Raw genomic sequence first — 26,533 nt, forward strand, 5'->3', positions numbered from 1 at the left:
AGGAAAGCAGCTGGTATACGAATCTAGAACTCAGGGATAAGTTGAAGTTGGGGATGTACACTTGGTATTCACTGGTGTGTCAATGGTAATTAAGACTTGGAGACTGGGACAATGGCCCAGGGGGTGAGCGTGACCAAGAAGAGGGCTGGAGACCCAGCTCTGGTTCACTCCAACATGAGGAGGTGGGAACATACTGTTTTGGAAGTCCCCTTCTTCTCCAGAAAGGCAGCTCTGGGGAAGGGTGAGTCAGGAGAAAAGACTCTTCCTCTATGAATAAGTTTGGATCTTTAAGCTTATACAGGCACACCTGAGGGTTGTCAGGAGTCCTTCTCTGCTGGTAGGTTAATAATAAAATCTCACTACCAGTTGGTATGAAGAAGCTCTGTCTCATCTGCAAAGTCATAAGCTCTTTTTTCCAAGATTTTGACTATGGTAAGAACATACCATTAATGAGATACATAGATATTTAATTCTACCCTGAGTCGGGAAGACTAGTAGTGAAGCTTTTCAATGCTCAAATGCCATCACAATCTAAGAATCTCAGTCTCACAGCAGAGGAGGCAGCGGCTTATCAAACACTAGCCAGGAACCTTTCTACCTTAGGAAAACTGGTAAAATGTCAGCCTAGAGAAAGATCTGGGCTATAGGACCAATACCAACGAATGGCAGGCTGTAAGTAAAAAGAATCAGTTTTTTGCCCATAGCAACTGGGCTTTGTCATTTGGGAAGAATAGCATCTTTTCCCCTCTAAGAAGTCAAGCACTTCTCTGAATCATCAGGATTGAAGGATGAAGTCAGAAATATTGAACAAGATGCTGAATGAACAACTTGCAGTTTTCTGAGGTGGGTGGGGGAGGGAATGTCTGTTTATATAGATATTATCAGGTGAGATTACCTGTGAATATATTGTTTGGGGAGTACACTGCACAGTTAATATTACAGCAAGTTATAGGAATTCTCCCATTAACAGAGCAAACAAATCTGCTTCCCAGTGGGAAGAATTTATGGTAATGCAGGGAAGACAACTAATGACTCTGCTGTATCATCCCACAGGCTTTCTCACCTCTCGATACCCCTACTTGGGTTCTGCTCTGGTTTTTAAGTGGCAGGACAAATGACTTCAAGCACTAGTGAGTGAAGTCGCTCAGTCGTGTCCGACTCTTTGCGACCCCATGGACTGTAGCCTACCATGCTCCTCCATCCATGGGTTTTTCCAGGCAAGAGTACTGGAGTGGGTTGCCATTTCCTTCTCCAGGGGATCTTCCTGACCCAGGGATTGAACCCAGGTCTCCCGCACTGCAGGCAGACACTTTCCTGTCTGAGCCATCAAGCACTAGGGTTTACTGTAATCCACATTCCATGACACACAAGAAATTTTAATCATACGGCTTCGATATGTTCCAAAGGGTTCATTCAAATACGAGATACAGAGCCATGTTGGAAGACTGATATATAGCAAAAGGAGCCAGCTTTGAGATATTGATATGAATGAAGAAAAAAAGAAAAACACCCCAAAACATTTTTAGACCCAAGGATTTCATGTAGGAAAAGCATTTTTTTTTCAATCCCTTTTAAAGTCAGAGATGCATTTGGTAGGCCCTATTGCTGACTTCTCAGAAATTCAGGCTAATTTTGAATAACTGTCAGGAGATCTAATTTTGCCTTCATTATCATAATTTGCACATATTCTCCTCAAGGGTTAAGAGTGTGCCACGGCCAAGAGTGTGCACTGACTTGGGCACCGTTTCGCACGGTGTCTTAAGCCTTAAGGACAGCAGATCCCCTGACATTTTCCTATAGTAACCTGAGACAGAGCTGGGGCTGACCGTGATGCTTAGTTCCTGTGGCTGTGTACATGTTCTCTAAACAAAGCAACTGAAGAGTATTTTCAGTTTTTCCTCTTGCTTGCTATATTTCTGGTCATTCTTAGAAAAAAATAAAGACCAAATACATATCTGTTGGAGTACAGCTGGTTTTAAGGGGGAATCTACTCTCTTCTGAGGATCAGCAATCAACAGAAAGAATTTGCACAGCCCTGCTCTCTAAGGTGGGAGGAAGAGCACTCGTAATTGCTCGGCTCCTCCATGAACTCAGCTGGACTCCCAAACCATGCTGGGCCCAGCCTGATCAAGACCTTCAAACAGTCAATCAGTTGTGTAACACCAAGCGCTGTGGCTGACCAGTGTAAATCTGGACATTTCATCCATCCCTTGTTTCTCAAGGCTGAAGGGTCTGGATTCATACTCGTCAGATCATCTTTAGCCATTCAACACCATAATCACAAAAGCTGCTTTTTTATGGAATTCCTTCTATGTCCCAGATGCTTTACTAGCTGTATAATTTACAGGCATTTTCCTAATCCTTACCCTTATTCTGCAAGTTAAGTATGGTAATCCCTAGTTCATAAATGAAGAAACCGAGGCTCAGAGAAGTAATCTATACATAGTCACGGAGATAATAAGTACCTGAGAAGAACAATTAATGATTTAGATCAAGAAATCATGGTTCAGCTGTGCTTGTTTTTAGTCACAAAAACCAAAAGTCAGATTGCCAACTATGTCAAGTGTTAGTAGAAGTCACAGCGTTTTTATCAAGGCTCTGGCAAGTGTTGAAAGTGGGAAGGGAATAGCTATATCTCTCCACAAGTCCTGCCTTTTCCCAAGCCCACTGCAACTCTCGTCACTGACTTTCTGTCGATAGAGACACGAGTCTTGTTACTCTCAGTTGAGGCTGTAACTCTGTCAAGATGTCAACCAGTGCTGGAGAGTGGATCCAGAACCTGACTTATAATAAACTCTGATGTGTTGATATATACTTGTGAATCACCTGTGAGCTTAACACACATTTTGGGCCCTTCTTTAGACCTTCCGATTCCATGGCTCTCAAGCACTTGCATTTTTTAAACAAACTCTGAGGTAATTTTGATGCCCAACAAAGTCTGAAAATTACTGCTCTCAAAGTAATGTTCAGGAGAAGGCTATCTTACTTAGAAGAGTGAGTATACATAATGAGCTATAGCTGTAGGTTGGAAGAAAAATTCACCTTATAGGAATGCATGAAGGGATGTCCAGTTGGTCTGCTCACTTTGGTCAGGATGACTTTTTCCTTGTTCTGATTCATGTTAGTTTTTTATTTACTCCCATTAATATTTGGGTCAAGAGAACATCGTATCAGGTCACAGCTCTGTCGGTAAAGAATCTGCCTGCAATGCGGGAGACCTGGGTTTGATTCCTGGGTTGGGAAAATCCCCTGGAGAAGGAATGGCAACCCACTCTAGTGCTCTTGCCTGGAGAATCCCATGGACAAAGAAGCCTAGCAGCCTATAGTCCATGTGTTCGGAAGAGTTGGACGTGACTTAGTGACTAAATCACCCAACAAATACAGTGAGTGCTTCTTGCTAAATACACAGAAGACAGAAATTTTGTTCTTAAAGATGATTCTGCAGCTGTGTTTTTCAAAGTTCTAATTGTAATAGGAAGCTGACCTATCAATCTAGCCGTCAAATCAGTCTGCTCTCTCTGGGCAGGCAGGCAGGCCCTCTGGGAATGCTACCCTGTCAGCATGAGGACACTGACCAGCTTTCTAACCTTGAGAAATGCCATGACAGTATTCTGGCAGTGACATCATGCATAGCTTTGGGCTTTTGTCTTTCATGGGCCGGGTTTGTTAGCGCAGACCTTGAAACCGCAGAAACAAAAAGGTCAAGAAGGTGAAAGGGCTTCCATTTCTGAGGCAATCACACAGCATGTATTCCCTACCTGGCACTGAGGTTCCAAGCGCAACGAACACCACCGCGGTCACGGAATCCTTCAGGCCGATGGTGCAGCCGAAGTGGGAAGCGAGGTCTCCAATGAAAGCCGTCAGTAGGCCGATCATGAGGATGGAGACGATGAAACACGCCCAGCCGTTCCAGTACTCTGTCGGGGGGACAAAGGCGAAGAGGACCTTCCAGAACACAGTCAGAAAGTGCATCACGTAGTCAAAACAGGAGGGCAGCTTCTCCTCCCCACATTCGTCGTCATCGTCATCTTCCCCTAGAGAGAAAGAGATGGAGGATATTCCATCAAAACCTGTTCTCCTACTTTCTCCTTCCCAGGCTTTTTAGCCCTTGCCTGACAGGTAGGTGAAGCTTTGGGTTTTCCAATAGCCAATCGTAATCAACCAAATAATTATTAAGGTACTGACATACTTCAGGGAACAACAGCAAAAACTTAAGCCCCAACCAGTTCTGGTGATATGCAAACAACACACACTTTCTACTCCCATGTCACCTCCAGTGAGAGTTGTCATTTCATAGAAATGAAAAGGATTTCTCCCCAAAACCAGGAAAGTCATGTCCAGGCTTGGAAAGAAGCCTCTTTTAATGAAAGATAACTGATGATTCTTCTACCAGGATTCTTTCTTTCCAGCTTGGAGTCTGGCTCTGGGGATTCATGGCTACATGATCTCATATAGGACCATGTTCTAATAGAGGCCTGTGAGCCCTGCATATTTCTCCAGCTTCATCTCCTGCAACTACTTCAAACTCAAACTTCATCCTGGCCAAATGGAATTATTCACATTTAAAAAAAAAAAACTGTATGTAATGTACTTTCTCTTACTTTTATGTTTTAGAACCAAATGTGCTTGGCATGGGAGAAGGAAATGGCAACCTACTCCAGTATTCTTGCCTAGAGAATCCCGTGGACAGAGGAGCTGCTGTCCACAGGGTCGCACAGTCAGACACGACTGAAGCTTCTTTGCATGCATGCATGCATTGGAGAAGGCAATGGCAACCCACTCCAGTGTTCTTGCCTGGAGAATCCTAGGGACAGAGGAGCCTGATGGGCTGCCGTCTGTGGGGTCGCACAGAGTCAGACACGACTGAAGCGACTTAGCAGCAGCAGCAACAGCAGTGCTTGGCATATCCTAACCACTTTCTCCTTATTCTTTAAAACATCACTGCCTCTGTGAAACTTTCCCTGACCCCTGCCCCCTCTCCATGCTGGGAACTTCTCAAAGCTTCCATAGCCCCCCAACACTGGTAACACTGGATCACTGGTTCTCAAAGTGTGGTCCCAGAACGGTGGCAGCAGCATCAAGAAATTTTTTAGAAATGCAAATTCCTGGCCCCACTCATCAAACACTAGGGGGAGGAGGTGAAGGGGGAGGGGTGTGAACAAGTCATCCAGGTGATTCCCACACATGCTCAGTTTGAGAACCAGTCTTTAGATTGCACCTGTTCTTCCTCCATTGTGACTGTGAACTTGTCAAGGGCAGGAATGTGTTCATCTTTGTGTCTTTAGTGTTTGATCTCATCTCCAGCATATGCAATAAGCTGGCTAAGTTAAATGAATGTGTGTTTGGATTCCTACTGACTCAATTTAAGTACTTAATTACATAATGGATACACCCATACCAATTTTGCCAATTATGTTACATGATACTATCAATGCATAATAATCAAGTATTAAATAATACTACCAAGAAATTCAAAGCTTACTCTTTAAAGAAGTCAGGAAAACAATAATAGTGTTTTAAGACAGAGACTTCATTTACAATGTGATATTGTGAAATAGCTGTATCATCACGACTCAATTGACATGAGTTTGAGCAAACTCCAGGAGATAGTGGAGGACAGAAGAGCTTACTGTGCTGCAGTACATTGGGTCACAAAGAGTCAGACATGACTTAGCAAATGAACCAGCAACAACATAGGGATATAATCCCCATTCACATATTTTCAACTCTTCTCGAATGTCAACTCTTCTTGAAGCAGGGGCTAATAAATATTTCTGTGTTTTGTGGCCACTTTGGAAAGAACTCCTTGAGACTTTGTTTCGCCACCACTACCTCCCAAAATCTTGTCATCAGGGATCCACTGTCCTCCCAACTAATGCAGCTGGCAGCAGGTGGGGCGGCCACACTTCCCAGCTGACGGCAAGATCTGAGACTGCCAGCATGGGGCCAATGTGTGTGCCCTTCACGAGACTCTCTGTGCAGAGGCCATCTGAGGCAGCTCATAATTGGGAAAGCCTCTTAAAGCAGAGGAGCTCTGAGAGAAAAGTGGCTCTCACAAAACACGAGGTGTGTCTGGATTTGTCATCTGTCATCTTACAGGACGAGAAAAGAGGCAGTGGGTCACTCTTCAGTGCGCACGAGGTCAGAAATTATTATGCAGATGCACTTTGGCATCTGCAGAGAAAGTAGCCTGGTCTGAGGCTTTGGAAGCTCTGGAGTAAGCTCTCAGGAAGAAGCCCCCAGCAGATGGATGGAATCAGCTTTGGAGACTAACGAGGACTTGACTTGGCCACAGATGGAAAAAGGTGAGACTCACTAGAGGGAGAAAGTGTGGATGACCATGTTAAAGTAAGTGACCAAGGAGGCCACTTGGCCATTACACTAGGGTGACTCTAATGCCTTAGGAATCGATGTAAGCAAGCCGAAACCTCAGCCAGAGGCAATTCCTATACCTACACCAGTATCGGAGAAAATGGAATTGAGGAGCCATCAATCTCAAATAGCCAACTGTCAAAAGTAAGGCAACTGCTTAAGCTAGAGCCAACTGGACAATCTTCTTGCTTCTTATGAATCCATGTTTGGTCAAATAAAGTCTTAAAAGCTTTTAATGTGCCTCAGTTTATCTTTTAACAACCATTTGTACAGTGCTTATGCTATATGGTTATTTTTACATTTTTAATCTCTCTCTTGCCTGAAAGCCGAAGATGTTTTGAAGTAAAAGCACATGTTATGGGCTGAACTGTGTCTCCTCCAGATTCAGCCCGACTCCCAGTACACAAGAATATGACTGTATTTGGAGAGAGGGGCTTAAAGAGATGGGCTGTTAGGGTGACCCCTAAACCAATCTGACTGGTGTCCTTGTAAGGGGGAACCGGGATACACAGAGAGACAGCAGGGCCACTTGCACGTGGAGGAACAACCCTGTGAGCACACAGCAAGAAGCAAGCCCTTCCTGCTCCCAAGTCAAGGAGAGAAGCTTCAGGAGAAGCTGAACCTATCAAAACTAACATCTTGGACCTTTATCCTCCAGAACTGAGAACACACATTTCTATTGTGTAAGCTCCAGTCTGGGGTGTTTTGTCACGGCAGTCCTAGCAAACTGTACAGCCCCTATGGAAGCATCCTGTATCACAGCACTGACAGGTGGGAACAGCCACTCAGTGTTTTGATTACCTACTCCTTTCTTGTTTCCTTATCCATTTCTTGTTTTTTCCTACTGTTACTGAACGAGGTTCATTTTGCCCTAAGAACAGTAAGGCAAATCGCTGACAGGCTGAGGTTTGCAGTAAAGGGAGGGTTTATTCCCAAGGCAGCTGAGTGAGGAGACAGGAGGACAAATCCCAAAGCTGCCTTTTGAAAGCAGAGGGTTTGGATATTTACGGGATGACGAATAAAGAAGAAGGTGGTCTGGGACATGGGGAGCACAGGGAAAGGTGATTGGACAAAGATGCCGTAATCTTGGTTCTGCACAGGCATAATGCTCAAAAGGTCACTGAGTAGGCACTCACGCATGCCCAATTGGAGGGTCAGTGGTCCCAACCAGTGTTAACCAGCTCAGTTCCAACTAGACACAGCCTAAAACATCTCAGGCAAGCATCTATTGTTTACGCTATTTGGAGAACTTGCAAGTCATAAAATAACCTTGATTAGTGAAGGCAAGTGAAATGGATTTGACTTTCAGTTCCATTTCATTTCACCTTTCTTCCCATTTCCCTCTTACCCTCCACTTGAGTTTCAGGTGAAACTCACTGCGAGAGTTGCAGTTGTCAGGTCTTATTTGAGGGGAGGGGCAGAACAATTTTTCTACCCCCTCTTCTCCCTACTTCCCAATCTAAAGTTCCGGTGTGTGGTGGGGAGGGGTGCTCTGCATGTACCCTAGGAAAGCTCAGAAAAAGCACTAGACCTTTTAATTATATTTTTGTATCTGATTCTTCAAAATTTCTATATTTGTAAAGATTTTATGATTTTATAGGGAACATGATCCCCAGGTGGTGTGAATGGTCAAGAACCCACCTGCCAACGCAGAAGACATAAGAAATACAGGTTCGATTCCTGGGTTGGGAAGACCCCTTGGTGGAGGGCATGGCAATCCACCCCAGTATTCTTGCCAGGAGAGTTCCATGGAGAGAGGAACTTGGCAGGCATAGGGTTGCAAAGAGTTGGACATGACAGAAGCAACTTATGCTCACATCAAGCATGCGTGATTAAAACAGTTTGGGAAACCTAGATTTTAATCAATCATTCATACAAACACAGATCATTCTGCCTCTAACTCTACGAAGTTAATTTCGGGTGTCTAAGTCTCATATTGTGAAGATGAAAAGAAAACAAATAATGAAGCTTCTCCTAAAAAATGACACTTATAAATCAAGAGCAGATATTATATTTGTCTTCAAGATGGAAATAACAACACCATTCCCAGGAGGGACATGCAAGGGAATAATTAGATCATCTCTGGAAAATATTTGAGGATATTTCAAGGTAATGATTATCATGGTCATGATCATTATTTCCCTCCACTTAGTATTGTTATGGTGTTTCCCCATCATTGTCTAATTGCTTAGTCAAGGTGCTGGGTCCTAAGGTGACATTCTAGGCTTTTAAAAACAAAATCTGATATTGCCCTCTGTAAGTTTGCAATGCAAAATGTGTGTGTGTGTGTGTGATAGAGAGAGAGACAGAATTTCCTTCTGTAGGCTTCCAGCATTATAGGAAATCTTAAATATTTTAATGCTTAAGTCTGGACTGGAAGGCCCATCTGTTTTATTGCATTTGAAAGTAGAAGTGGCTTCCCATCCTTTTTCCTGGGATCTCACTGCTCTTTATAAATTTTAATCTCCAACTCAGATGTCATTTAAATATTAAAAATGACCCCTGACTGCAATGTATGATGCACAATTACCCTGTCTTGGAGAAGGACAAAGAAATATTGTGTTCATTCATCAGCATCTGTATTATACTTAAAAGTGTGCACCTTACAAAGAGCAGTGGAGCATTAAAAAAAAAAAAAAAAAGGCACCTGGAACATCTCTCATGTGATGGCAAAGATGATAGTAATTTGCTGTTTCTGTATGTTTGGCAGCTCAGCGTTACCGGACGCTAGGTAATTTTTTCGAGTTTCTCTTCTGCATTAGCAAAGGAACAGGCAGGTTGGTTGGTTTCCTTTTATAGAATTCCAAGCAAAGGGTCCTCTTATCTCAGAACCCTTCTTTTCAGCTTTATGGACTTCGCTAATGGGAAGATAACAAACAAGCTGTATTTCATTAATCCTTCCCATGGCCTTTTAAGTGGTTTCCTTGATACATGTTGGACTTCCTAAATATAACTACAAAAGTAGCCAAATCATTAAAACTACAGAGAGTGGAAAGAACTGACTTTAACTATTGATATAATAGTACTTTCCCTGGCCCTGCTCTGCAGCATGAGAACTAAGACATCATCAGCTCAATTAATTGATCATGAAAGACAACCCTTGGACATTATACAACTGCACATTTTACAGCATCTAAAGTAAACCAGGTAGAGACTTCCCTGGCAGTTCAGTTAAGACTGCACTCCCAGTGCATGGGGCCTGGGTTTGATCCCTGGTCAGGGAACTAGATCCCACATACGGCAATTTAAAAATCCTACATGCCACAGCTAAAAATTCCTCATGCCGAAACTTAGACCCAGCACAGCCAAATAAATAAATACTTAAAAACAAAGTAAGCCAGGTGTTAATTTGTATCCTTCTATAAGGCACTGAAGGTTTGGCCTCAGGGAGAACTTGGAAAACCAGAAATAGAGGCCTTTGCTAGGTGCAGTGGACCTTTGGTTCAGAAGATTCAGAAGACTTAAATCAATTTCTGGTTCTGATAGCTTGTTTTGGTGCAAGACGCTTGACTATCCTGAGCCCCAATTCCTCTTCAGTCATATAAGTTTCTAAACTCTCACATCACAGGGCTGTTGTGAGGACAAAGGGGAAATGCCCAAGTCCTTCGTAAAACTGCAAACCCCTTTACAGACCTGTGTGCCATCTGCCATGACTGTTACTTGTCAGAAGAAAGGCAGTAAATCAATAGGATCTGAGGATACTAATTGCACAGAATCTATATTCTGTTTGAATGAACTGTTATCACTGCAGCTTCCCTGAGCGGCTTGGTTTTAAGAAAAAAAAGGCAGAACAGAGGGAGAGAACATAATGGGGTGTCTACTAAATGTCATACACTGAGCTAATTTTTTTCACAAATCCGATCTTATTTAATCCCTATAATAACCCTGCAATGTAGGCATCTTTAATCCCATCGTACAGATGAAGAGGCTGAAGCTTAGAGACTTTAAGTGACTTTTCCAAAATAAGGACACAGTCAGTAAGTGGCTGAGTTGGGATTTGACCTCACAGCCCATGGAACATTTTACTTCCCATGATGTCTTGCTGAAACAAGTTGAGGAATACAGCATTGATCACTGCTCACTGATTCAAAGTCTAAATCTGAGAATTATTCCAATGCCCTGTGCTGTAGAATGTAATGTTACCTTTTTGTAGGAATGCAAAAATGATGTTGCATTATCAGTAATGTTTGTATTCTCATTTACTTTTTAGTATATGATGTGCTCTTAGCAGAGTCAGCCATATGTTCTTTCTTGAACTCCTGGGGACTGTCTAAACCCAGGAGACAAGACAATCAAGTAAGGGAGAGCATCACAGTTATGGCTGATTTTGAATATCTAGAGTACAGCAAGTTATTTTCATTTCTAGTTGTCAAAGGTCAACTCTCTGTATCAACATCCTGGTTTGCATCCAGTTCGTCATCTAGAATTTGGGAAATTGGCCTAAATTATTACAAGTTTGTAATGGAAAGCAGTTTAGAACCTCTACTGTGGTTAACCTGAGAAAATGTTTGACTTTCAGAGCCTTCTAGATATTATTTATTTATAATCAGTCCATTTTTATTTTGCAAGACTATCTTCCAATATGAGAATAATGAGAATGATCAGAATGCTTTCCGGGAGTATGACATTATTGATTTAGGATGACATTTGTGGCCAAGCACACTGCCTTCCACGTAATCTTGTAAGCCTGGTAAGTGTTACTCAGCAGCCCCATGTAATATACAAATCAATAACTGTGAATGTAGATCACTAAAGTGGTTTTCTTCACTGTACAGACATTGTTTGGGCATAATTTCTTTCTGAAATTTTATGTCTTTTTTCCCAAGTGTGGCTGATTTGATTTTGTGTCTCTTTAGTTTACGAGCACAAAGATTTGCTGCCTTCAAACAAATTAAAAAGCTAATTTATTACTGAATGGACTTTCTCTTCCATAGCTATTACTTTTTTTTTTTTTGCAACCTGATATACAATGATTATAAATCAAGTTCTACTCATCTGGTGTATAATTCTATTTCTCTTATTCAACGCTTCTTACAGAATTATTAACTATTAAAAATGAAAGAAACCTTAGCAATCAGCTAATTTACCCCCTTTTAATTTTAAGAGGACAAACAGAACTGATTCAACTGATGAATTTTTGGTCTCTTTTCTCATCTCTCTCTCTCTCTCTCTGTGTTATATGTAAGAACTTGATTGAAACCCAGTGGCTTTTACTGTCTTGCTCATTCAGTGACTAAAAACCTTCTTTTTCCTCTTTCCCATTTTATATGATTGTAAATTATTTCTCCCCTTCATGGATTACAACTTTGTTGTGGGGAAGGGGCTTGTGTAACTCTATGAAGCGATGAGCCGTGCCATGCAGGGTCACTCAAGATGGACACATCACAGTGGACAAAATGTGGTCCACTGGAGAAGGAAATACAACCCACTCCAGTATTCTTGCCTGGAAATCCCCATGGACAGTTTGAAAAGGTAAATAGATATGACACTGGAAGATGAGCTCCCCCAGTTCAAAAGGTATCCATTATGTTACTGAGGTAGAGCAGAGGGTAATTACTAATAGCTTCAGTAAGAATGAAGCAGCTGAGTCAAAGCAGAAACGATGCTCAGCTATGGATGTATCTGGTGGTGAAAGTAAAGTCTGATGCTGTAAAGAATAATATTGCATAGCAACCTGGAATGTTAGGTCCATGAATCAAGGTAAATCGCACATGGTCAAGCATGAGATGGCAAGAGTGAACACTGACATCTTAGGAATCAGTGAACTAGAATGGATGGGAATGGAAGTATTTAATTCAGATGACTGTTATACCTACTACTGCGGGCAAGAATCCCTTAGACAAAATGCTCTAGCCCCCAAAGTCAACAAAAGAATCTGAAATGCAGTACTTGGGCGCAATCTCAAAAAGGACAGAATGATCTTGGTTTGTTTCCAAGGTAAACCATTCAACATCACAGTAATCCAAGTCTATGCCCTTACTACTACTGATGCAGAAGAAGCTGAAGTTGAACAGTTCTATGAAGACCTGTAAGACCTTCTAGAACTAACACCAAAAAGGATGTCCTTTTTATTACAGGGGATTGGAATGCAGAAGAAATCAAGTGTGTTAGTTGCTCAGTTATGTCTGACTCTTTATGACCCCATGAACAGTAGCCTGCCAGATTCCTCTGTCCATGGGATTTCCCAGGCAAGAACACTGGAGTGGGTTGCCGTTTCCTTCTCCAGGGGATCTTCCCAACCCAGGGATTGAACCTGGGTCTCCTGTATTGCAGGCAGATTCTTTACCATCTGAGCCACTAGGGAAGCCTAAGAAATCAAGAGATAACCAGAATAACAAGCAAGTTTGGTCATGGAGTACAAAATGAAGATGGGCAAAGGCTAACAGAATTTTGTTAAGAGAACATGCTGGTATAGGAAACACCCTTTACCAAAAACACAAGAAATGACTCTACACATGGACATTACCAAATGGTCAATACCGAAATCAGATTGATTATATTCTTTGCAGCCAAAGATGGAGAAGCTCTATACAGTCAGCAAAAACAAGACCTGGAGCTGACTGTGGCTCAGATCATGAACTCCTTATTACCAAATTCAGACTTAAATTGAAGAAAGTAGGGAAAACCACTAGGCCATTCAGATACAACCTAAATCAAATAACTTATGATTATAGAGTAGAGATGATAAATAGATTCAAGGGATTAGATCTGGTAGACAGAATGTCTGAGGTACTATGAACAGAGGTGTATAACACTGTACAGGAGGCAGGGACCAAAAGCATTCCTAAGAAAAAGAAATGCAACAAGGCCAAGTGGTTGTGGAGGAGACTTTACAAATAGCTGAGGAAAGAAGAGAAGTGAAAGGCAAGGGAGAAAGGGAAAGATATACACAACTGAATGCAGAGTTCCAGAAAAATAGCAAGGAGAGCCAAGAAGGCCTTCTTAAATGAACAGTGCAAAGAAAGAGAACGGGAAAGAGTGGAGATCATTTCAAGAAAACTGGAGATATCAAGGGAATATTTTATGGAAGAATGAGCATGATAAAGGACAGAAAGAGTAAGTACCTAACAGAAGCAGAAGAGATTACGAAGAGGTGGCAAGAATACACAGAACTATACAAGAAAGGTCTTAATGACCCAGATAACCTGATGGTGTGGTCACTCACCTAGACCCAGATATTCTGGAGTGTGAAGTCAAGTAGGCCTTAGGATACAGTGTGTGTGTGTGTGTGTGTGTGTGTGTGTGTGTGTGTGTGTGTGCATGCTAAGTTGCTTCAGTCGTGTTTGACTCTCTGTGACCCTAGGGACTGTAGCCTGCCAAGCTCCCCTGCCAAGCTCCTCTGTCCATGGAATTATCCAGGGAAGAATACTGGAGTGGGCTGCCATTCCCTCCTCCAGAGGATCTTCCAGACCCAGAGATCAACCCCGCATCACTTATGTCTCCTAAACCAGCAGGCAGGTTCTTTACCAATAGCGCCACCTGGGAAGCCTCTCTATGAATAAAGCTAGTGAAGGTGATGCAATTACAGCTGGGGTATTTAAAATCCTAAAAGATGATGTTGTGAAAGTGCTGCACTCAATATGCCAGCAATTTGAAAAACTAAGCAGTGGCCACAGAACTGGAAAAGGTAGTTTTCATTCCAATCCCAGAGAAGGGCAATGCCAGAGAAAGTCAAGCTACCAGATAATTGTGCTCATTTCACAAGCTAGCAAGGTTATGCTCAAAATCCTTCAAGCTAGGTTTCAGCAGTATTTGAACCAATAATCTGGGTTTTGAAGAGACAGAGGAACCAGAGATAAAACTGTCACCAGCTTTTGGATCACGGAGAAAGCAAAGGAATTCCAGAAAAACATCTATTTCTGCTGAAGCCTTTGATTGTGTGGGTCACAACAAACTGTGGAAAATTCTTAGAAATGGAAGTACCAGACCACCTTACTTGCCTCCTGAGAAACCTTTACGTGGGTCAAGAAGCAATAATTAGACCCAGATATGGAACAACTGAGTGGTTCAAAATTGGGAAATGAGTACAAGGCTGTATCTTGCCATCCTACTTATTTAACTTATATGCAGAGTACATCATGCAAAATGCCAGACTGGATGAATCACAAGCTGGAATCAAGTTTATCGGGAGAAATATCAACAAACTCAGATATGCACATGCTACCACTCTAGTGGCAGAAAATGAAGAGGAACTAAAGAGGCTCTTGATGAGGGTGAAAGAGGAGAGTGAAAAAGCTGGCTTGAAACTCCACATTCAAAATCTAAGACCATGGCATCCAGTCCCATCACTTCATGGCAAGTAGAGGGGAGAAAGTGGAAGCAGTGACAGACTTTATTTTCTTGGGCTCCAAAATCACTGCAGATGGTAACTGCAGCTGTGAAATTAAAAGACGCTTGCTCCTTGGAAGAAAAACTATTACAAACCTAGACAGTGTATTAAAAAGCAGAGAGATCACTTTGCCAAAAAAGGTCCATATAGTCAAAGCAATGGTTTTTCCGATAGTCATGTACGGGTGTCAGAGTAGGTCCATAAATAAGGCTGAGCACCGAAGAACTGATAGTTTCAGATTGCGGTGCTGGAGAAGACTCTTGAGAGTCCTTGGGCAGCAAGGAGAGCAAATCAGTCCATCCTAAAGGAAATCAACCCTGAATATTCACTGGAAGGACTGATGCTGAAGCTGAAGCTCCAATACTTTGGCCACCTGATGCGAAGAGCTGATTCATTGGAAAAGACCCTGATGCTGGGAAAGACTGAAGGTGAAAGAGAAGGGAATGGCAGAGAATGAGATGGTTAGATAGGATCACTGACTCAATGGACATGAATTTGAATAAACTCTGGAAGATGGTGGAGGGCAGAGGAGCCTGGAGTGCTACATTCCACGGGGTCACAGAGTTGAACATGACTTAGCGACTGAACAATATCAACAACAATTTATTTCTAGTAAGAAAACATATATCCATCTTTTCTACACTTAATGGTTTCTATGTGCTACTAAATTTAGTAACCTGAAGATTCAATCCCAAAAAGAATTTACCTCTTTGTTCTGGATTTAAGAGGAGTGCTATAAACACTCCCTATACCTTACTTACATATTCTCTGATGCAAAGTAAAAGATGTCAGTATCCTTCTTCCAAGTATATTGCAAGGTAATTCCTTATCAAGAAAGATCTCAAAACACAATTCACTCAAATTTCTAGATCTATGATTTGCCAAAGCACAGGGAAAGAATATAGACATTTTCTTTTATCAAACAAAACATGTGGGGATTAGAAAAATACCTGGATTTAAAGCACTGGGAGAGTTTCAGAGCTTGCCAAGGTCAACTCCCTGTAGAATGTGAATTCCTTTAAAATCTCTTTGGCAAAGTCACCCATGCCACATTTGAGAGTCCCAGCTATTAGTAGTTCATGGTCACACAATGCACATTTTAACAGCTACGGCTGTCAGCTTGGGCTGGTAGGCCCGTGCATTTATCCAGGTCTATTCCTTAAACCATATGGGATAAGTCCAACCCTGTTCCTCATGACATTCGTCAGGCATTTGAACCTGGCTCCTCTCATTTCACCCTGGGGCCTCGCTCCAGGCTCAGTCTGGCCATGCTCCTGTGAGCACTATCTTAGTCAAAGCTTTCTTTCTTTCTTCATTTTTATTCTATATTGAAGTACAGTTCATTAACAATGTTGTGTTAGTCCCACGTGTACAGCAAAGTGATTGAAATATACATATATGTGTATTTATTCTTTTTTCAAATTCTTTTCCCATTTAGTTTATTGCTGAATATTGAGCAGGGTTCCCTGTGTGATACAGAAGGTCCCTGAAGATTATCTATTTTAAGTATGGCAGTGTGTACATGGAAGGGTTAGGGTGGGAAGGGAGAGACTGGGAGTTTGGGATTGACATGTACATACCCTTCTCTTTTAGAATGCAGTGCATGGAGCTGAATGCAACTCCAAGAGGTGTTTATTTGCCTGCACTGGGCAAGGTCTTTTGCTACCCTCATTCTGGGCACTTTCATTAATGAATCCATATCATACATTTTCATATGCAGAGTAAACCAACACCATTGATCCGCTGTTCCAATGCCATTTCTAGCTCATGTCTTCCATTTCCCATACTAGTGTAATTGATTTGGGGGGACACAATTTTACAATCTTTTATCTATCCTTATTAGGCTCTTTAAAAGAAGTGATTACTTACTATCTGTTCAGTCCATGTAAAAGTCTGTTAAGAGAAAACCTGAACCTTGACATCACACCAGCTCTTACTAGGAAGTGTCATTCTTGAATGTATTTGAATGATGACAAAATCCCTTGGTGTGGCTAGCTGTCTGTCCTTGAGGGGGTTGTGGGTCCTACTGGTGGTCTCTAGTCTCACCGCCCTCATCTTTGCAGCCAAAGGCCTGAGGATAAGTCTAGTCATATATTGAGAAGCCCTTTTTCACTAGCTCATGGGACCAGATTGACTGTGGAGACCCCATGTCTAGAATCAACTGTGCCTAAGACACCCATAGCTAGGAATGTGTCCTTTACTCTAGAGATTGACTGAACTTGGAGTTCTTGGTCTATTTCCTTGGAGAGATACATTGGATATCAACACCGTATGGCAAGAAATAGGAGTTCAAGACTTCTGTAGCTTTGTGACTCAAACTATTTCAGATGGAGAGGATGCCTATAAAAGTCCTGTTAAACATCTCCACTATCTGTTGGGTTAGCCAAAAAGTTCATTCGAGTTTTTCCATAATGGGAAAACTCAAATGAACTTTTTGGGCAACCCAATAATACTTCCAAGCTGAGACAGCTATGGCCCATTCTGCCCTCACAGGACCAGTACTAGCTTCAGCCCATATTTGGGGGCTAGGGACAGCGATTTGTGATAATACTGAAAGGGACACTAGACGGCAACTCACTCTCTGAGCATAAATTTCAACCCTGTGTAAACAAATGAACCCCTGGGTGATATTTTTCACAAAGAACAGAATGCCTACCAGCTTAGGCCATTATGGATCTTGTTAGGATGGTTAACACAGCATAAGAAATATCTAATGCAACAGAAATATTTCTCAGCAACTGTGGCCACTGTCAAGATGAAAAACGGATCCACTAAGGAGTTCCAGCTCCATGCAAGTTTGATTATTAGCCAAATGAATCAGTTTAAAACTGAAACTTGATTGCTTAACCTCTTTCTCTTTTAAGAATTCTCTTATGTGAACGGAGTGCTCCTAAATGATTGTGGGAAGACATAATTAGTCACATGTGGTTTTGCCCAAAGCTCTACTTTTGCAAAATCACTTCAAGTCAGACTAAGAATCTTGAAATTCAGAGTGTCCTCTTACCCTTTATCGATTGAAGGATTAACAGAATTTCAGGCTCTTGCAATAGACAGGCATATTGCCTGCAGACTTGAGGAGCTAAGAAATAAACCTCCAACAAGCAGAAATGATATTCAGCAAGTGTAGATGCCCCCTGCTAGTTTCAATGCTTTAGTTAAACCGGGTAGTATGTGGGCACACCAGAATCCAAGACTGGCCCAAGGGCTCTGATAATACTCTGTAAATATCAGCAGCTGTGTCTGAATTAGCCTCCCGGAGTGTGGGAAGCTGAGCCTTGGAGGAACTGCTTGGGCAGCAATAACCCTGTAATCAACAACAACAACAAAAATCAGTATTATGTCCCAGGAAAATGTTGAAATTTATATAAAGAGTTGATGTGTATCAAAGGCTGCCATGTGAGAGGAGTACAAACACGATCTATATTCTCTTAAGATGGTGTTGTGATTAAACTATAAATTCAGATTCACTTACTGAGTGCCTATCTTTATGTATATGGGTCAATACACACATTCCTCTTAATCTCCCAGCAACCTGGTAAAGTAGGTATTATTTTCTCCATTTTAAAAATGAAGAAACCAAGCGTCAGAGTTTGAGACTTGCTTATGAGATTTAAACTCTTTCCATCACTTTATTGTAATTACTTGACCCATTGTTCCCAGAGAGAAACATCTCTGTAGTTTGTCCAGCAAAAATCCATTCTGATAAAAATCTAAGCCCATCTGGAATTGCTTTAGGAACACTGTAATTGGGAAGTAACATAAAATAACCCTCTACATATGATACCATGGATAAAATACTGAATGCTCTTGCAGTATGACTGAAATGATGAATGATGAACGAATGCATGGCCCTACTTTCTTTCCTCTTCCTAGAGTCTGGTTTTCTTTTAATCTTTGGGAAAATCCTCTCCTAGTGGTTTATATCAGCCCTGTTGGGAAGTGGGATTTTCTTTATGCCATGGCAAACATCAATTTCTCTGCATAGCAAATGGAATGGACTCTAGTCAGCTCTTCAGTAAAGACAACTCCCATCCCCTGTGATTGCTTTCCTGGTCTCAGGATCACTTGAACGAACTTTTTTCTGACTGTGGGGTTTGTGAGTTGATCTGCCAGCAAAATGGTGCTGAAAGTTGAGAGTCTAGGAACCTCATCATGGCCTTGGTTTGCACAATACAAAATGACGGCAAGCGTTCAAGGTGCCCTCATCTGCTTTTTCCTGGTCCCTTCTCTCTGTTGTGATTTTCAATGAGATCCCAGGAAACAGGGCCCCACACTGACAGCAAAGAGGCTTCTATGATTTCCATGTGCTCAGGCATCTCACAGATTCTTCTCCTAGAAACAAAGGCTAACCTCAACCAACTTTCTCTTTGGCGATTTTGAAAAGATAAATGAGACTTTTTAAGAGAAGAGAGAATCTTATAGATAGTGAAATCAGTTTCGGACAATAGGATTGTCTCATTAGCAAAATTCAGATAGAGCATCTCATTCTCTGACTGCATGTGAACTCTTCTTTTAAAGGGTAGGCTGCCTAAGGTGAGTGCTGACCATCAGATTTGTCTATCCATTGGTGGTTTTGACAAAGGTCTGTATAGTCAGAGCTATGGTTTTCCACTAGTCATGCATGGGGGTGAGAGCTGGACCATAAAGAAGGCTGAGCACTGAAGAATTGATGGTTTCAAATTGTGGTGCTGGAGAAGACTCTTGAGAGTCCCTTGGACTCCAAGGAGATCAAACCAGTCAATCCTAAAGGAAATCAACCCTAAATATTCATTGGAAGGACTGATGTGGAAGTTGAAGGTTCAATACTTTGGCCACCTGATGCAAAGATCTGACTCATTGGAAAAGACCCTGATGCTGGGAAAGATTGAAGGCAGGAGGAGAAGGGGGACACAGAGGATGAGATGGTTGGATGGCATCACTGACTGATAGACATGAGTTTGAGCAAGCTCTGGGAGTTGGTGATGGACAGGGAAGCCTGGCGTTCTGCAGTCCATGGGGTCGCAAAGAGTCGGACGGCTTGTGCATAGGTCCTGAGGCAAGAGCAAAGTATGAGGAAAACACTGTATGGATGGAGTGGCCTATGGGCATTAGATTCCAGGATGCACACGTGTGACAAGAGATAAAGAAGACCAACCTTAAAACAGAACCCATAGGTCCAGGTGTGAATCCTAACTTCTGTTTCCCTATCTCGTAAATAGGTTAATGAATATTCACTGAGCAAGGTTGCCATGAGGCTGGTGTGAACACAAAATGACTATTCATCAAGAGTGGGACCATTCACTTTATTGGAGACTGCAGACTGTTGGCCCAAGAAAGTGGTGGTCTTCACTTAATCCTGAAGCATCACGTCATCAAGAAGTCCAGAAGACTTTAGGTGATATATCAGGGGACAGGCATGGGCTAAGGACAAAGGCTCTGGTTCCATAAATGTCAATTTAGAAAGAAGAATGAGATAGTGCTGTGTGATGTAGCAAGTACCTAGGATTCTAAAACAGGCTCTGTGTGACCTTAGAGGAAATTCTTTCCCTCTCTGGTCTCAGCTGCTTATCTACTGAAAAAAAAAAAAAAAAAAGTGAGGTTGGACTAGCTGATCAGTAAGCTCCTTTCCAGGTACACGCCAGGATTCTGGTCTAAGATGTTTTCTCAGGACAGAGGGACAACACCCAGACAGATGTGCACAGGCAAGGCAGGAAAGAGACATGAGCTGGTGGGTTGTGTTGAAGCCTGTTGGTTCAGGCAAGTGGCATTTCATTGCAGGAGTCATAATGACAAGGTCTTTATCAAGACAGCAGGCTGTGAATAGCAAGTATTAATGCTGCAAGTCACTTTCATGAGGTTCCTCTGCCTCTGTGTGTGTGTTGCGAGGGGGGTAATTGGTTATGTTTTCTCTTTTTCCACCTCTTCAGATTATGCTGAGATGTTTTCCCCCACTGCAAACAGTATACAACGGCACCTGCCTGGAGATGAACGCCCACCGCCCCTCCTTCCCCCCAATCCCCAGTGCCATGTGCATTGGTTTGGAAGCAACAACTAAAATTGTATCCACGTTGCAGCAGTGAATCCAACAAAAGAGCTTCTGGACCCAGTGATGGCACATTGTTTGCAGAGCCGAGCTGCTGCCTCTCCAGACAAAAGCTGCATTAGGGATGTGACTCCAGGCTTACAAATAAGAGCGCTGAATCACTCCCCAGCCTTTCTATACAGTGTTTTCCTCAAGATTTTGAAATAAGCAATTTAAGAGAAAAACAGCCCAACAAGTCAATATTCTTTTCAGAAATATTAGCTAAAGCATATCCAGGGGCAGAAAAATAATTGCTTGTTTCTCCCACCTTCTTCTTGTTCTCTCACCCCTGTGCATCCAGCCCGCCTTTTTCTGAAACTAACAGTTGAAGTTACCTGATTCAACATTTTATTCTGCTACCAGTGACATTTTGAAGTTGATTGATATCCAAGATTTGCTTTATCTACCTACCGACATGGCCCTAGAATATCTCCTTTAATATCTATCTCCTATTTATGGGAGATATTCAAGTTTCTCTCCGGAACTTACTGTCATTTCTCCCTCATGCCCTCTGCTTTTCCTCTTTCGCAATTCAGACCCTGATAACGAGCCAAAAAACACTAAAATCCCACTAAGGAAACAGACAGAAAATGCAATTTTAAATATGGATTTGCATATCCAATTTGCATACACAAAAATAAATGTATTTTATGTGTACCATTATATGCATATGTATATATGCATGTTCTGTAGATGTGTATTTATTATATATGAATTAAAATATGTCTGGAACTTTGAAACAAGGCATATGGATATGTGTGAGGGTGTGTGTTTATATAGATTTTTTTCTAGATCAGACATGGCAGTATGATATCAGGGAAAACAGGCTTTTAATCCAGTTACATGTAGATTGAAAAACATTGCTTCCCACCTAAATTCAATCACTCTTTATTCAATAAATATTTTCACTACCAAACACTGTCCTGGATACTAGAGAAATAGTAGTAAAAATGACAGACTTGTTTAAAAAAATATTTTAATTTAGATTTTCTACTTCTAAGAGGACTTGGGCAGATCTGTACCTGTTAATAAACTAAATTACTTTAAGGTAAAATAGGACTAAAAATATCCAAAGAAAGTAGAAATAAAGGACACTTTCTGACACAAGACTTGAGTGAATACTGAATTCTTGGACAAAAAAAGTTAAGCTTTCTGATGGCAAAGCAAATATGAAAACATTGAATTAAAAATTATTTTGCTAAAAAAAAACCCAAAACTTTTCTTTAAACTAAAGTAGGAATTTATCATTCTTTTTTTTTATAGGAAGTGACATTATTAATAATAACTAACTCTAAAGAAAGATAAAAATACTTTTCAAATATTATACTTTAAAGGTAAAAATTAAAATGATGATTAATTTATAATCCATGAGAATAGTTTTGATAGGGGCTCTGGCAAAAGATTCTTGAGAGTCCCTTGGACAGCAAGGAGATCAAACCAGTCCATCCTAAAGGAAATCAACCATGAATGTTCATTGGAAGGACTGACGCTGAACCAGAAGCTCCAATACTTTGGCCACCTGATGCAAAGAGCTGACTCACTGGAAAAGACCATACTGCTGGGAAAGATTGGGGGAAGGAGGAGAAGAAGGTGACAGAGGATGAGATGGTTGGATGGCATCACTGACTCAATGGACATGAGTGTGAGAAAACTCAGGGAGATAGTGATGGACAGAGAAACCTGGTGTGTTACAGTTCATGGAGGCACAAAGAGTTGGACACAACTTAGCAACTGAACAACTGATAAAAAGTTATATAAGCCTTACTTTCCTGATATCTAATTCAAAGCAAGAAGAGCAGCTACTGAATTTAATGTGACCATTAGACAGCATGTCGTAAACATTACATGTCTTAAATGAACTTTGGCCAATATGGTGCAATTACCCAATTAATCTAACGTGTACTCTAAGGCAGATATTTCATTGGCTTAAAGCCAGAGCCCTAAATTTGAAATAGCAGTATCACCAAAAGCAAATTGACATTTACTGCTGACAGTGAAGGGGCCTTCAGAGGACCTTTCGGTAGAGCCATGTTCCCAAAACAGAGATTATCATTCCAATGCCCTAACCTGTTTGTGGCCTATTAAACAAACACTGTATGTCTGATTTAATTATTAAAGAAAAGGGCACACTGACCAGGAGCAAAGAACATCCAAATAAAGATTAAATGCCCCTCTTCCTGGGATTCCAATGTTGGTCCTTTGATGATAAGACTCACTTCCCAGGTGCCAAGGCCATTTCGACTCTTTGTGTAGGTGGTCTGTTTCTTTTTCTTTTTTTGAAACCTTGACGAAATGTATCCCTGACTTGTTTAATGTTCTTAATTATTTTTTCAGAGTACACCTGGGAAGCTGTCTTCTGGGCTACAGTTCTCAGTTTGGTTCAGATAAAACTGGGGGATACATGTACACCCATGGCTAATTCATGTCAATGTATGGCAAAAACCACCACAATATTGTAAAGTAATTAGCCTCCAATTAAAATAAATTAATTAATTTTAAAAATAAAATAAAAGCACCTCCACAAGGGGAGTAACAACCTTAGGGGTAGGAGGCAGGTACATCACTGGGGCTCTAGGAAAGGGGTAGAGAGTTCTAGAACAACCAGGGTAGCTGGGGCATGTGCAATCTTCTGTGCTCCTTTGCACCTGGCCAGAACTATGCCTGATAGAGTTTAAATCCCTTGTCAGGCAGAGATCTTAGCATCGTAATGAAGCAAAGGTCACTTTCTGACACCTCTAGTCTCCTCTGTGCAGGCAAATTCCTGTAGTTAGGTCAGAGCCTGTTAAGGGGAGCTGACCACAGCATATCTCTCAATGCACACCTGCAAAACATTTCTTTCAAATACCAGGAGCTTTTGATACAAGCACAGAGGTAAATCAAGGCACCAACAGGAGCAGCATCACCTGGGAATTGTTAGAAATCCATAATCTCAGACCTCCCCCAGTGCTTTTGAGAATAAACATCTTAAAAATATCCCTGGGAGATTCATGTACAGATTAATGTTTGGGAAGCATTGTTCTTACGAGTGTTGGGCTATTTCTGATCTAACTTCTCTCAGGTCAGCAGAAACCTTCTACCAAGAGTAATTTCACTCCCGTGTTTACAAATTGAAGATTAGAGGGCTGGTGGATTCTGTAGTGATCCGAATTAATCTTTCCAACTGTGTCCCCTGATTGACATGTAGCAAGGTGGTCACTAAGTGGGTTCCAGGTCTTACAGTCTCTCTTTAGTAAGAGCAACTCTTAAAATATTCATGTTTTAGATTTGCTTTATGTTTTTGTGTAAGAAGTTTTCCCATCTTAAACAAAAAGGTGGAAAGACTTTTATGATTTATGGTAGGAGATCCAACCAGTCCATTCTGAAGGAGATCAGCCCTGGGATTTCTTTGGAGGGAATGATGCTGAAGCTGAAAATCCAGTACTTTGGCCACCTCATGCAAAGAGTTGACTCATTGGAAAAGACTCTGATGCTGGGAGGGATTGGGGGCAGGAGGAGAAGGGGACGACAGAGGATGAGATGGCTGGATGGCATCACTGACTCGATGGACGTGAGTCTGAGTGAACTCCGGGAGTTGGTGATGGACAGGGAGGCCTGGCGTGCTGCGATTCATGGGGTTGCAAAAAGTCGGACATGACTGAGTGACTGATCTGATCTGATATGATCTGATTAAGTAAATGCCATTTGAGCACCCCCAAAAACCCTCTTTTTCTAATTATACATTGTTTTGATTATTTTCATTGACACAGTAGATAGGATAGCATTATTCAAGTAGAAAGTGAGCCAAAATTTCATACAGTTTTTGACCAACTTCTTTAAAGGCAGCTGTACCTACTATTTCTCATGAAACTTCATTTTTTTTTCATGAACCTCAGTCAGTTTCTATGTTTAGATAAAGGATAACTAAGACTCTTTACCGGAGAAGGCAATGGCACCCCACTCCAGTACTCTTGGCTGGCAAATCCCATGGACAGAAGAGCTTGGAAGGCTGCAGTCCATGGGGTCGCTGAGGATCGGACATGACTGAGCGACTTCACTTTCACTTTTCACTTTCATGCATTGGAGAAGGAAATGGCAACCCACTCCAGTGTTCTTGCCTGGAGAATCCCAGGGACGGGGGAGCCTGGTGGGCTGCCGTCTATGGGGTCGCACAGAGTCGGACACGACTGAAGCGACTTAGCAGCAGCAGCAGCAGCAAGACTCTTTATAGTCACACAAGAAATAGGACAAAAAGACAATTCCCAATCCCTAACGGCCTCTCCCCTTTTTTGTCTGATTGCCTCACAGTCAAACTAATGCTGTGTCACATCTGACCTAGCAGTGTTTTTTGTTTCTTCAACTGCTTAAATGGGATTTTCATATGACCCACGGGTTATACATTAAGTATGAGAGTGTCTCTACAGTAATGATGTTCAATAATAGAGGAGATGTTAAAAGATTCTTGTTTAGACCAGATGGCACAGCAACCCTTGAAACTCATTTGAGGTACCGTTTTTATTATTTATTATTTAGGACTTAAAGAGTGGATCAGTCTTCAGGTTGACAGAATTGTCAAGTGAATTACTGTTCAGGGGCACCACTGAGGTGACAGCTTTTGCCATTAAATAATTCAACTTATCTGAGCGCACTTATCATTCTATGTAACACATGGTGAAGGACTGATGGCAGAAGCGTCACCCAAACTGAGCCAGTCTCCATGCTGGGTTGGTAGGTGGCTCAGGAGATGCCGTCCCCTCCACCTCTTTAACTCACATCGAGTCTCTGATTATAATCTTGAGCCACCTGGGAAGCGTTAGTACTGGATACTTAAAATGATCAGGTAAAAGAGAGGGCAGTACGTTGACTTTATTCAAAGAAAGTCACCAATTAGTAGGCAGAAGGCTACAGATGCACCCAGGGAAATAAACACCTCCCTCTGTCCTTGCGGGAACTGACTGGTACCTTTCCTTACCGAAATATAAGCTTCAGGAGATTTAACACATATTAAGAAAAAAAAACTTCCATATTTCAATCTTCTGCTCAATTATCCGAAAGAATAAAGATATAGGCCATAGAACGTGCCAGTCTCTGTGTGCCTGTGGTTTGTATGTCTGTATGTATACACATGTTTATGTACGTGTGTCTCCGTGTGTTCATGTATTTGTACACACACATACAGGTCTGTGTGCATCTGTGTGAGTACGTATATGGGTGTTCTGTGTGTGTGTGCACAGGTGCGTGTGTACTTGGTTCTCAGGCAGAGTAAGTGTGTGCACTTCCACAAAGAAGAAAATCTCAGGCTGATGTGTACCCCAGCACTGACATTTACCAGCTCTGAGTTCTTGTGCAAGTTACATTGTTTTACTGAATCTCAGTTTACTTATCTATCAAATGGCATGTGTAATATAAAATGAGAAGATAAACTGTTTTTAGTCACGTAGCCTTTTTAGTAATTAAATGGAATTGACTGCCTTTCACAAAATCTGGTAATTTTTTAAAATTTATTTAACTGAAGGATAACTGCTTTACAGAATTTTGTTGTTTTCTACAGAATTTTGTTGTTTTCTGTCAAACCTCAACATGAAACAGCCATAGGTATATATATCCCCTTCCTCCTGAACCTTCCCCCTATGTCCCTCCCCATTGCACCCCTCTAGGTTGACACAGAGCCCCTGTTCGAGTTTCCTGAGCCATACAGCAAATTCCCGTTGGCTATCTATTTTACAAATGGTAATCTAAGTTTCCATGTTACTCTTTCCATACATCTCACCCTCTCCTCCCCTCTCCCCATATCC

At 41.7% G+C, this 26,533-nt stretch overlaps 1 protein-coding gene across 12 annotated transcripts in view; it reads right to left on the reverse strand.

Annotated features, from left to right (window-relative positions):
- Positions 1 to 26,533, reverse strand: part of SLC8A1 (solute carrier family 8 member A1) — a 447,727-nt gene that overhangs the window by 41,898 nt on the left and 379,296 nt on the right. For all 12 annotated transcript variants that reach the window (XM_027555093.1, XM_027555087.1, XM_027555086.1 and 9 more), the window contains one exon: positions 3,759 to 4,034. In XM_027555093.1, the coding sequence (XP_027410894.1) occupies positions 3,759 to 4,034 (276 nt within the window). The remainder of the gene's footprint in view (positions 1 to 3,758; positions 4,035 to 26,533) is intronic.

This window comes from Bos indicus x Bos taurus, chromosome 11 (genome assembly GCF_003369695.1).
Source record: "Bos indicus x Bos taurus breed Angus x Brahman F1 hybrid chromosome 11, Bos_hybrid_MaternalHap_v2.0, whole genome shotgun sequence".
In the NCBI taxonomy this organism is placed as follows: Eukaryota; Metazoa; Chordata; class Mammalia; order Artiodactyla; family Bovidae; genus Bos; species Bos indicus x Bos taurus.